At 34.5% G+C, this 12,855-nt stretch overlaps 1 protein-coding gene across 1 annotated transcript in view; it reads right to left on the reverse strand.

Annotated features, from left to right (window-relative positions):
- The window catches only part of SCN3A (sodium voltage-gated channel alpha subunit 3), a 107,065-nt gene that overhangs the window by 57,070 nt on the left and 37,140 nt on the right, over window positions 1-12,855 (reverse strand). The window contains exons 6-11 of the mRNA XM_048214437.2: window positions 8,974-9,102; window positions 8,219-8,310; window positions 7,109-7,381; window positions 6,839-6,902; window positions 2,025-2,166; window positions 702-908 (exon numbers count right to left, since the gene is read on the reverse strand). Coding sequence (XP_048070394.1) covers window positions 702-908; window positions 2,025-2,166; window positions 6,839-6,902; window positions 7,109-7,381; window positions 8,219-8,310; window positions 8,974-9,102 — 907 coding nt within the window. The remainder of the gene's footprint in view (window positions 1-701; window positions 909-2,024; window positions 2,167-6,838; window positions 6,903-7,108; window positions 7,382-8,218; window positions 8,311-8,973; window positions 9,103-12,855) is intronic.

The following is a 12,855-nucleotide window of genomic DNA, read 5'->3' on the forward strand; positions in this document are numbered from 1 at the left end:
GTAGAGGAACTTTTACTGCCATGAATCAGATTTTACTTCCTTCCCATGATTTTCACTTTTCAATTTATGGTTTTTTTTTCCTTTTAAGCAAATACTGTTCTGTCTCTTCCCTCAAGACATGAGTGCCCCATTCACCATGCCCTAAGCTCAAATAGCCTTTCAATATTAATGAGAATTTAAAGTTGTCATCTAATGCAGATGCTTTCCTGATATCCTGATAGGGGCTGTAGCAAACACCTTTTATGCTACAGAAACCCCAAAGAATGGTTAAGAGTACGTATACATAAAGTTTTCTCGTTAACATTTGAGATCAATTAACTTCAGAATAAAACCTGAAATGTTATAATTAGGGATGAAACATGAGTGGTTGGAAATATCAGTTATGTATCTTTTCACATTAAACTGATTGCCAGATTCTCCCGTCAGGTTCCATGAGACACTTTCGTAGTTTACCTTATCCTGAATGCGTTTTGTACTCCAAAGTAATTTCTTTATATATAATGTCAAAAAGTTCCTTTGATTTCAACTTCAGAAACAATTTTAGGTTTAAATAGCTTTCTCTCATTTCTAATGGCAGTGCTTGTATACCAAATGAAAACTGGTTCCAGTTTGACCTCTATGCTACAACAATATTCCTACTTAAAACTTAAAATAATAATAACAATAACAGTAATAAAACTTTGCTTATTATCACTCAGTACCTGAGCTTCTTCTTGTTGCTTTTTAAGCTGTTCGAGCATTTGCTGAAATTCAGCCTCTTTCTGTTCTGCCTCTTCCAAGGTGGCCTGATTCTGTTCCTCATAGGCCATGGCCACCACAGCCAGGATCAAATTCACCAAATAGAAAGATCCCAAGAAAATCACCAGGACAAAAAATATCATGTATGTTTTCCCAGCAGCACGTAATGTCTAGGGGAAACGAAGGATAATTTCATCAGTATTTTCTGTAGTGTCCCCCAATAAAGATTTGATTTCCTTAATTAGATAGTGAAGAGATGAATACTTTTTAGCATCCAGTGTATTTTGACCAAGATTTGTTTGGTGTTAAAATGAACACATGTAAGTGCCTGCATGCGTGCACGCACACATACACAAATAATATTTAAATTGAGACTTGACTGTAGTGTCATTTGACACAAACACACACATTTCAAATTAGTATATATTGGATATATACGCAAAACCCCACTAAAATCTTACAGTCCATAATGGGGTCCACTATTAACATATAAGAACTCTATCTTTAATTCCTTTCAATGGAGTTCTACTTCCATGGCAGCCTACTCTCTACACTATCTAGAGATAACATCTTTCTTTCCTCCTTTTCTAGCCCCAATTAACCATGGGTTTAACTTGAAATTTTTTTATATAATTGATTTTTAAAATATTGTCACATGTTCTTTTTATATCTACAACTAGATTATGAACTCAAAGCCGTGAACATCCTTTTCATCTTCCATAGTTCCTAGAAGAATGTCCTTCATATAAAAAGTTTTTATTGTACATGTACTGACTGAATGAACAATTGGGATTCTAGGGGTACTTGCTTTGTACTGGACCCCCCTCTGTATTCAAGAGTGTTATTAACAAGTATTGATACTTATCAGATCATGTATGTTCATGAAATTAAATCTCACACATGTTAATTTGAACCTTACTGCTGTGTTCTGAATGCTTGTGTCTCCCCAAAATTCCTAAGTTGAAATCCTAACGCCCAATGAGATAGTATCAGAAGGTGGGGCCTTTGGGAGGTGATTAGATGGTGAAGGTGGAGCTGTCAGGAATGGGATTAGTATCTTATAAAAAGTACCCCCAGAGAGATCCCTAGCATCTTCTACGCAGGTGATGACACAGCAAGAAGATGTCAGTTTATGAACCAAAAAGGGGCCTTTGCCAAAATGAAGCCATGCTGGCATCTTGATCTTTAAACTTCCCAGTCTCCAGAACTGTAAACAATACACTTCTGTTATTTATGTGGTATGGCTGTGGTATGTGGTAGCAGCCCTAATGGACTAAGACACTTACCAACTGGTAAAGGTTCTCCCAGTAGTCTTGAGTCATGAGTCGAAATAGCGACAAGAAAGCCCAACTAAAGGTATCAAAGCTTGTGTATCCATAGTTGGGGTTTCGACCAGCCTTCACACAGATGTATCCTTCTGGACACTGGCTATAAGAGAGAGAAATGGTGCTAGCATCAGGTTGGCAATTATAGCTATTTCAATCGATGTTGATTTATAGGAATTGTCAAAACCCAGAGTTGCTGTCTATGATGGATTTTCTTGCCTTCATTTCCAGAGCACTTTAGGTAATTGCTTACAGTGATACTGTTATTAGATGAAATTTATTAGGAAAACCAATAGAAAACCGGGATGCAAGGAGTCAGATTTGTGGACATTTGGAATGGCAAAGAGGCAGCAACCACACACTTTAGCCTCTGACATCATCAATGTCCTGCTCTTTACAAAGTGGCAAGAATCAATAATTAAAAATGCAAGGCCAGAAAACAAAGGGTAGGGAACCACTTAATGAGCTACTTCAGCAGGCACTTCTGCAGAACTTTATAAAGTAAAGCTTATATTTTAGAATAATTCGAGATTTACAGAAAAATTACAAAGAAGGCCCAGAATAAATGCCCTGTTTCCATGCCCAGTTTCCTCTATTGTTGATCTGTTAGCGTGGTATGCTTCAAACAATATGATACATTATTATTAACCAAAGTCCATACTTCATTCAGATTTCCTCAGTTTTTCCCTAATATCCTTTTTATGTTTCAAGGTCCCATTCAGGATACTACATTACATTTAGTCACCATGTCACTTTAGGATCCTCCTGATAACGTTTCTCAGACTTTCCTTGTTTTTGATTATCTTGTTAGTTTTGAGGAATACTTTCAGGTATTTTGAAGAATGTCTTCCAATTGGGATTTGTTTGACGTTTTTCTCATAATTAGATTGGGGATGGATTTTGAAGGAGGTAAAGTATCATTATCGTCACATCATATCAGGGTACATGTGACCAGTAGGACTTATCACTGTTGATACTAACTTTTGCCACCTGATTGGACGTAATGTTTGTCAGGTTTCTCCAGTGTACATTTACTCTTTCTTTTCTTTTTTTTTTTCCATACTGCATTCTTTGGAATAAAGTCACTATGTGCAGCCCCCACATTATGTTCCACCTTTCTAAGAGTACAGCATGTACACAAATTACTTGGAATTCTTTTGCATGGGGGATTTGTCTGTTATCTCTCATTTATTTATTTATCTATTTACTTACTCAATCATTTATTTCTGAGTAGGTACTCATGATATTCATTTCATGCTTTGAATTTTAATTTAATTGTTTTATTTATTTTGTTGCTTAAATTATTCCAGTTTTGGCCATTGAGAGCTTTTCCATTAATTCCTGTATCTCTTTGATGTAACCCCATGGTTTTGTGTGTTTTGTTTTTGTTTGTTTTTTAGCACTTTCTTACTTTGTGGCACTACAACGTGCTTCAGACTCGTCTTTTATATTTCCTGCTCTAGTGTCAGCAATTTCCCCAAGAAGTCCTTGTTCTTTTACTGGAGAACAGTATTAGAACCCAGGACAAGTGTCGGTGTGTGTGTGTGTGTGTGTGTGTGTGTACACATATATCTCCTCGCTTTGTCAACTGAGGGCCTAGAAGCAGTGACACTGCCTTAGCAATAACCATACCACCCAGATCTGGTTTCTGATAACGTGTATATGTATATGTATATGTAAACATCTGTGCCTCTATTAAGCTAAATAGGACATCATACTCTCTTCAACCCTATTTCATTACCACATGATATCATTCTAGACTCCTACTTTTGCTTATCTATAACTTCTCACTCCAAAAGTGGCTGGCTTCTGTCATCTACTATCTATATACTTAATTGTTCAGTACTAGTATACATGCATAGTAATTTCAGGATTGTTAATCCATACTAGCATGGGAAACAACTTTACCAACTAGAGTACAGTTTTTTTTTTTTTTTTTGCCTTTGCCTTACAGACTCCACCCATTTCCAAAGTTGTTTAGATCAACACTTATTCTCCTACTCCTTCAGTGAGGTTATTTCATACATTATAAATATATCTGTATCCCTTTGTTACAGTCTGTATTTCAACCATACAAGTGCTTTTTTAAAATTTGCATATACTGTTAACTCTTTGTGCTGTTAAGTTCAATGAGCTTTGACAAATGCTTAATGTTCACCATTACAGAATCATACAGAAGTTTCTTCACCCTAAAGAATCCCCCACACATCACCCAATCAACCCCTTACTCTGAACCCTTGAAAAACACTGATTTTTTTAAATCATTTCTGTTGTTTATCTTTTTCAGAATGTCATGTAATTTGAATCAGAAAAATATAGGTTTTTCAGATGGGCCTCCTTCTTTTCATGTATTAATATGTATTTAAGGTTCATCAGTGTCTTTTTATGGCTTGATAGCTCATCTTCTTTTTATCACTGAATAATATTTCACTGGATGAGTACATCATATTTATCCATTCACCTGTTGTGGGACATCTTGATTGTTTCCAGTTTCTTGTGATTATGAATACAACTGTTATAAATACTCACATGCATGTTCAAGTTAATTGGCTAAATATCTAGTAGGGAAATTGCTGGATCATATGGTTAGACTGTGTTTATTTTGTAATAAACTGCCAAATTGTTTTCCAAAATGGTTGCACTATTTTGCATTCCCATCAGCAATGAATGAGAATTCCTGTTGTTCTGTATCCTCACCAGCAGTTGGTATTACCAGTTTTTTTTGGATTTTAGCCATTCTAATAGGTATATAGTAGTAACCTATTGTTGTTTTAACTTTCAATTCCCTAATGACAAATGATGTTTAGCATCTTTATATATCCTTATTAACCATCTGTATATATTCTTTTGTAGGGCGTCCAGATTTTTGCCAATTTTTAAATTGTGTTATTTGTTTTCTTTTTGTCGAGTTTTAAAAATGTTTTGTATAGTTTGGATACAAGTCTTTTTTCAGATAAATGTTTTGCAAACATTTTCTCCCAATTATGGCTTGTTTTTTCTTTCCCTTTATAGTGTCTCTGCAGAGCAGAAGTTTTTAATTTTAATTAAGTCCAACTTATCAATTTTTTCTTTCATGGATTGGGTTCTTGGTGTTTAAAACTTACCACCAAATCTGAAATCGTACAGATTTTATTTTATGCTTTCTTAAAGAAGTTATGGTTTTGTATTTTACATTTAGGTCTATGGTTGATTTTGAGTTAGTTCTTGTGTAAAGTGTGAGATCTGTATCTAGGTTCATTTCTTTGCATATGGATTTCCAATTGCTCCAGCACAATTTGTTTGAAAAACTTTACTGTCTCCATTGAATTGAATTTTCCTCTGTCAAAAATTAGTCGATTATATTTGTGTAGGTCTATTATTTTGGGGGGGTGTCTATTCCGTTTCGTTCATCTATTTATCTCTTCCTTCCCCAGTACCATACTGTCTTGATTACTGTATCCTTATAGGAAGTCTTGAAATTGGGTAGATTTCTTTAGAATTTTATTTGATATTTAACAAGAGTGGCTATCAATTTTACCATGTAAATCACCTAACCCATACTAAGTACTCAACAAAGAGTAGTGATTCTTATGGTTTAATAGTGATAAAGTATGTATCATCCAACCTTATCCAAAATTTTATCTCGGGTTTTACATTAACCATGATAATAAAAATAATACCTAAAATGCAATAAACACTTATGATGGACTAGGTGCTAAACCAAGGGCTTTATGTGTATTAAGTAATTAATCATCAAAACAACCCTAAGAGACAATATTACTCTCCACATTTTAGAAATAAATAAACTCAGATACAGAGAGCTTAGAACACCTTTCCAAAGTCAGAGTTTGTAAATGGTGGAGTGAGGGTTTGAATCCAGATATATATGAACTCTAGAATTCATGCTCTTATTCACTACATTCTCCTAACAAAGATTAGGAAAAATATCAGAAAAACAATTCCTATACCTCCCCCTCCCCCAAACACCATCTCCAGGACTGATACACATTTTTAATAATACTTCTAGATCTTTACGGCCACCTGAGTTTCCCATTTTCTAGGGTGACTCAAAATACCTCTGTGTAAATTCTGTGGTTTAAGAGGCACTAACTGTTGCTATCCTTGGCTTCTAAAAAAATTACTCTACACCCTGATCTAAAATCAATTTATAATACTCTTGGGAAAATATGTTAAGTATGAGTGACCAGCAGGATGGCTAAGACATTAAAGTGTCTCTTACATAAAGTGTCTCTTACACACACAGAATGTGACCAAAAAGAACTATTAGGCATGCAGACTCAGACCTAGACATGCCTTTGACATATATCTGTCCCTTGGCTTTTTTGCACATGGGGTTTTCATGCTATTTCAAGAATACCTAACTCTCTTGAGGCAGTTTCCCAACTGCTGAAGATCATGTTACATTCTGGATCTTTTCCAGCCAGAGCAAAACTTATCACATCAACACATACCTACAACAATCAAAATGTTCCCTGTATTTATTAAACAGCTCTGATGGGTTTACAGAAAAAGACAGACTAGGGGTATTCACACTTTGGGGTAATAATCAGGTATAATAATCAGGCTTAACTATGGAATTCTGGAGAAAAGTTCTTCACCCAGAGGGGTGATTTTAATGACCATAAGTTTGGAACTGATAACAGTCCTCTAACACAGAGAAGGTACTTCCTAGGTAGGTGGCATCACTATTATATAAATGTAAGTATACCCTTGTATTTTTTTCCTATCTGCTTTTTCTCAAAGTGTTCTACATTTTTTTTAATTGTGTTTCTTACCCTGCATCTGAGCCATTTCCACAGAGTAGAGGGTCCTTTTGTCCGTCCAAAACATAAAAGTGACCTGTTAATATAAAGAATAAATTATTTCATTTCATATCTATCCTACTGACATTGGGAAAAAATGAGAGTTTGACTATCTCAGTTATTTCCAAAGTGGACACAATGAAGTATATTTACAAAGATGGTTTCAAGCCCATAGCCTCAACTATTTATAGTTGAAAATTCATTCAGCAACCCTAAGGTTAACAATGTAGCAATATTTCTTACTGTCATCTTCAATATAATCCTTCCAGTTAAATGTACTCATTGTTACATTAACAAATATCCCATTTGAATCCACTGTGCCATTAAAGTAGGATGTGGTGTTGGTATCAAAAGCAGAATCGCTTGGGGGCCATTGCAAGCATTTATTCCGCAGGTTGCCCATGAACAGCTGCAGCCCAATTAGCGCAAACACGCTCAGACAGAACACAGTCAAGATCATGACGTCAGAAAGCTTCTTCACGGACTGGATTAGGGCCCCTACAATGGTCTTTAAACCTGAGGAGAGACAGCAGTAGGTCATCCAAGGAAGAGAGTCATAATCCGCAGTGTCTTCTTAGTCACACACATTCTCTTTTCCCATAAATGGTTGCTTGGCTATTTAGACACCAAAGCTTTATGGATAGCCAGATGGTTTGGAAAATGGATGAAAAGCAGATTTTATTTATGAATAGTATGCTTCTGGAGGTTTAAAATGAAAGTGTAAATATCTAGGCAGGAAGCTTTTTTGTGTGTGGTTTTATGTGTTGTCATGAACATCTAAAGAAGAACTTGCAGTTATTTTTCATTTCAGATTGTGTTTCATGAGGCATCTCCCTCCAACCCATTCTTTACACCAGCCTACAAGTAGCAATAATTCAGAGGAGAAAAGAATTGTAAAGTATTAAATATTCTATGCCATGCTGTTCAAGAATAATCTTTTCTCCTTTATAAAAGGAGATCTATTTTCAGAATAGATCTGCAGTGAATGGTAAAACCCAAGTAAGTTAGTAAAGGCATGGTAGCAAAGCTTTTTCCAGATTGTAGAAGAGAAAACTTTACATCATAAATGCAAAAGGAGAGAGAAAGCATGAGAGAGAGTGCACACACGTGCACAAAACTAGTATTTTTATAGACAACTCATGCAATTCTCTGTTAAACTCAAAGGCTGACTTTATAAATAAGCATGTAATATCTAAAATTTTAGGAACTGAACTGTTTTGAAACATTGTTTGGCATTCTTGAAGTTGACAAACAAGAATAATAAACAACAAGTCTAATGATCTAGTGTGATTTCAACCTGAATATTATTACAGTATATTTAAAGTCAGCCCCAGTGTTTAACCTAGCTCTCACCTGGAATGACTGAAATTGTTTTCAGTGCTCGGAGAACTCTGAATGTTCTCAGCGCTGAGACATTGCCCAGGTCCACAAACTCTGTCACGTATCTGTAATAGGGAGTTCACACACAACACAATAATACACAAGAAAAGTTGGAGATACAAGGAGCCTGTCATCTTACACCAGTTTCTTACCTGGAATTACAGAAATAGTTTTCAGAGCTCTCAAGACTCTGAAAGTTCGAAGGGCTGAAACATTGCCTAGGCTTACAAATTCTGTTACATACCTGTAGAATTAAATCAAAGTTACTGATAGTTTTGGCAAAGTTTATACTAAATAAAGAATGAAAGCTGGGTTTGGTGTATAGAGCCCCTTGAGTTTAACAAATGGAATTGCTACAGACCTCAGGGTGCCATATGCTGAAAGCTGCTTTTAGGGAATTAAATTTTGCTGCCTTATTTCAATGTAATTTTCACTAATATGAACAAGTTTGTAAGAAATGAAAGTACAATTGGAGGTATTCCGCTCAATGAATAACTTCATTTTGATGAAGTGGAAGACTATATGACATCAAAGTAATTGTTTATTGCTCATTTACCAGATAGATTTACCTTACTATATGTAGTCTAATGTCTGTTCTCAAAATATATGAGGCATATAGTTAATTTAACTAATAAGCAAACTCTGCATTTAAAATATGTCACAACCACCTGGTTTGTGCTACAACTATTTTCATTCCTTTGAGCTTAACAACTTTCAAAAATACTCACGCCATCACAATGACACTGAAATCCAGCCAGTTCCATGGATCACGAAGGAATGTAAAATCTTCTAAGCAAAACCCTCTTGCTAAGATTTTTATGAGTGACTCAAAGGTGTAGATTCCAGTGAATGTGTACCTAGGAAAAGCATCCAAATAAAAATTAACAATTTTGTTTGAGCTGCTAATATACATGGTTTCAAATGTGGCAAATCTTATCCTTTTGTGGTTTTTTAATTTGCTAAAATCTTATTTCATATTTCCATTTACAAAGACTTGACTAGTCTAATTAATCTTATAAACCTGAGTAAAGGGTTGAACTGAAGAGATAGTATCTTCCCCAAAGAATCTGATCTTGCTTAACTATTTAGACTTTAGGATAAGAGTTTCACGAGTTCTATGGATAATGATCAAGCTTGACCCTCTAGAGCAACACTGTTTGATTAAAATATAATACAAGCTAAATATGTAGTTTTCAAATTTTCAGTAGCCAAATAACAAAAGTAAGGAAAAACAAGTGAATTTAATTTTCATATTATATTTTATTTAAACCAACATATCTAAAATATTATTTCAACAACTAAGACTAGACAAATTTCAGGTTTCACATGTGGCTAGTGTCTCCCTCATTAGACAATACAGCTCTTGAGGTAAAATTTCTTGGATTTATTTATTTATAATAAAATATTTCATTCAAATTTATTAATGATTAGAAATTTTTAAGCGTATTTCCCATGTCTAATCTAGAAAATATGCTTCCCATTTTTATCTTTAAGAGTCAGGCATAGAGTTTTAAAACTGCTTCTCTCATACATATCTACACAAGAAAAATTATAATTTATTAATATTTTATGTGTGCGCACTGACATAATTACCAAAACTCAGAGCGAAACCAAATTTCTGATTCTTACCTTCATCAGCTACCATTTCTGTACTGTTGAGCCAAATAATTTAAATGTGCTCACATTCAAATTTCAGCCTCCAAAATGGTGAAAGGCTTTTCTATGTATTGTTTGATATTTAGTGCATTTTTAGCCCTCTCTCCTTTGAGTGTTGACAATATTATTTCTGTTTCTTCCAAAAATAGTTGAGAAAGAGTACTTGTTTTTCAATATTGTGTTCTTTTAAAAAGTGCAATTTAAGATTATCCTTGAGATTATTTCACCTAAGCCACAAAGATTAGATTTACTCATATTAAAATTAATTATATTTCCCATCTAGTAGTATTTTGTATGTGAGTAAAGTTAATAGAGTTATTTCTGCATTGTTTTCTGCAGAAATTTCTATCAGATGAGGGAACAAAGAAATAAGAGGAAAATCTGTGCAGAAATCTTCACATTAAGTTTCCCTAAGAACATTCCTCTTCCTTTTTAAAATAATTCAGTTGATTTTTTGAGGAATAAATATAATTGCTATCTTTACTTATCATGAAATAGCTGACCTCTTTAGGAAAAGATATAATTTACAGTGCCAAGCTTACATTTACTTTTGTTTTAGTTTGGACCTTTGCACATTACACATAATCACTCTGACATTTCTGTTCAGAGCTAGCTACCTTGTGAAAAGCTGTAAGAGACAGGTCAATGTACGTTTTATTTATCACATTAATGGTTAATGTCCTATGGTCTTTGCTTAAGCAATTCTAAATTATCTAAGATTAAAGTCCCTATTCCTATCCCTGTTTTTGTTGATAGCTATCCAAGGAAGAGTGTCCTGGAGCTTAACATGTGAGACAGAGCTTTGCCCAGAACAGGTGTTCAGAAGTGCCTATTAGCAAGCTCGACTGAACAGGTAAGTGAGAATCAAGGGGACCTTGATCCTTCTTAGCTCTGCCCCACCAGGCTCCTAATCATATTATTGATTCTGTCCATGTCACCCAGGTTTTTTTTCCTGTAATTATGATGTCTATAGATCTGCCTGCCTTTCATAACATGACCCTCACTATACCATATGGTCCTCAGCCTATGCTGTGCATATCATCTCTTTGTACTTGGACTGTTTATGCTACCAGTGACTTGTTTTCATATCAGAACTGAGTTCTTTCTTTGCCCTCTCGTTTATTTGGTTTGGCTTGTTGGCTGTAACCACTAATTTTGCTTGTTTTCCTTCTACTTTGCTGTCAAGTAATGAATGATCCTGTTAAACGATCAGGAAACCTGTGCAAAGTTTTCCCACTGAATGAAGTTAAAACCTTTTGTAGGGGTAAGACCATTTTCATAATGGACATAGTAATCTATAAAAATGACTTTAAAAAGAGAGACCTGCTGGGGGGGCCTGGGTGCCTCAGTCAGTTAAGCATCCGACTCTTCATTTTGACTCAGGTCATGATCTCAGGATCGTGAGATTAAGCCCCACATTGGGCTCTGTGCTGGATGTGGAGCCTGCTTAAGATTCTCTCCTCTTCCCTTGGCCCCTTCCATTTACCCCCCCTCCCTCTAAGAAAAGAAAGAGACTTGCATATTCAAGTAATAATATTCAAATGTGATCTTTACCTATCTTTTCATAATGTTATACAAATAAATGACATTTGTACATGTTTAAATGCTTCAGTAATTTCTTCTAGGAAGAGTACATACAGAATGGATTTTATAGGTATGTCCATTTGTTAATGCACAAATCATAAATAATAACTAAAAATTCTGTTAAATTGCTTGCCTCAACGTAAGAACTGGATTCTCTAGTAAAATGATTTCTAAGGAGCATTTCCAAGCTACTATTAAAAAAATCTTTAATGTGTTAAACTGACAAATGATGACTTAGAATAGTGCATTAAATCCTCGTAGAAACCTATAAAAACAGAAATAGAAGTGGCAATATTTGTCATAATAACTTATCTCCTAGTAGATATTACTTTTAAAAAATACAACAATAACAAGAACATACTAGAAAATTTTTTTCACTAAACCTTATCATTGTATTATACAATGCATAAATAGCCTACATAACCTAAACACCTTCTGTTTCACTAAATAATGTTTCTTTGTCATGAATAGCCTCATATGTGACTGATAACGTAGGGAATAATGTTATAATGCAGAAATTATGTTAGTTAATGCAAAAATTTCCCCCAGCACATTGATGTTTTGAATCAATTAGTGGCATCTTTTTCTTCACACTTAAATAAAACGTCCTTAGCATTAAAGGAAGACCTTTGTACTAATGCAGAAAATTGACATATAAGAGTCTTCTTTAGTGGAAGCAGGGGCTAGTTTAACATGTCCAAGAACTATTGTGCTTAGACCTTTTCCTTTGTATTAAAATAATAAATCAAATGTTTTATTTTGATGATATGCTAGAAATGTCCCCAGGTCTTCATCTTAAGGGAGGAAGGACAAGGCCTCGAGTCTGAGACTGCAAAGGAGTCTCTGGCTGTGATTTTAGGTACAAATGTCTATAGAGCTTTAACTAGGCCAATATGTTTTTATTGGGATTGTTATGGTTTTTATTAGTGTTCTAATTACAAAGTTTCATAAGTTTTGAGTGATCTGCTCTTAATCATGTTTTCCCCTTAAGCCCTGTTATTTTTTGAGCTATGATTTTGTAGAGACCTTTTATTTCTTTTATGGAACACATCTATGGTGTTTTAGCACACATGCTGTGTCTAAATAAACTACATATCTAAAGATAACTAAATATCTAAGTTACTTAAACACCTAAATGTATTTTCCCAAATATAATGATGTAACATATAACCAAAATACATAATATAATAATATTGTGCTAAACACCTTATCTGTTTTATGAGAATATAACAATAGTAATATACTAGAATAAAATAATTTTATTCATCATATTACTCAAATAGTCATTTTTTTTAAAGGTTTGTTAATTTACTTGAAAGAGAGAGAGAATTCTCAAGCAGACTCCCGGCTGAGCGCAGAGCTTGAGGCAG

This window comes from Ursus arctos, unplaced genomic scaffold (genome assembly GCF_023065955.2).
Source record: "Ursus arctos isolate Adak ecotype North America unplaced genomic scaffold, UrsArc2.0 scaffold_1, whole genome shotgun sequence".
NCBI lineage: Eukaryota > Metazoa > Chordata > Mammalia > Carnivora > Ursidae > Ursus > Ursus arctos.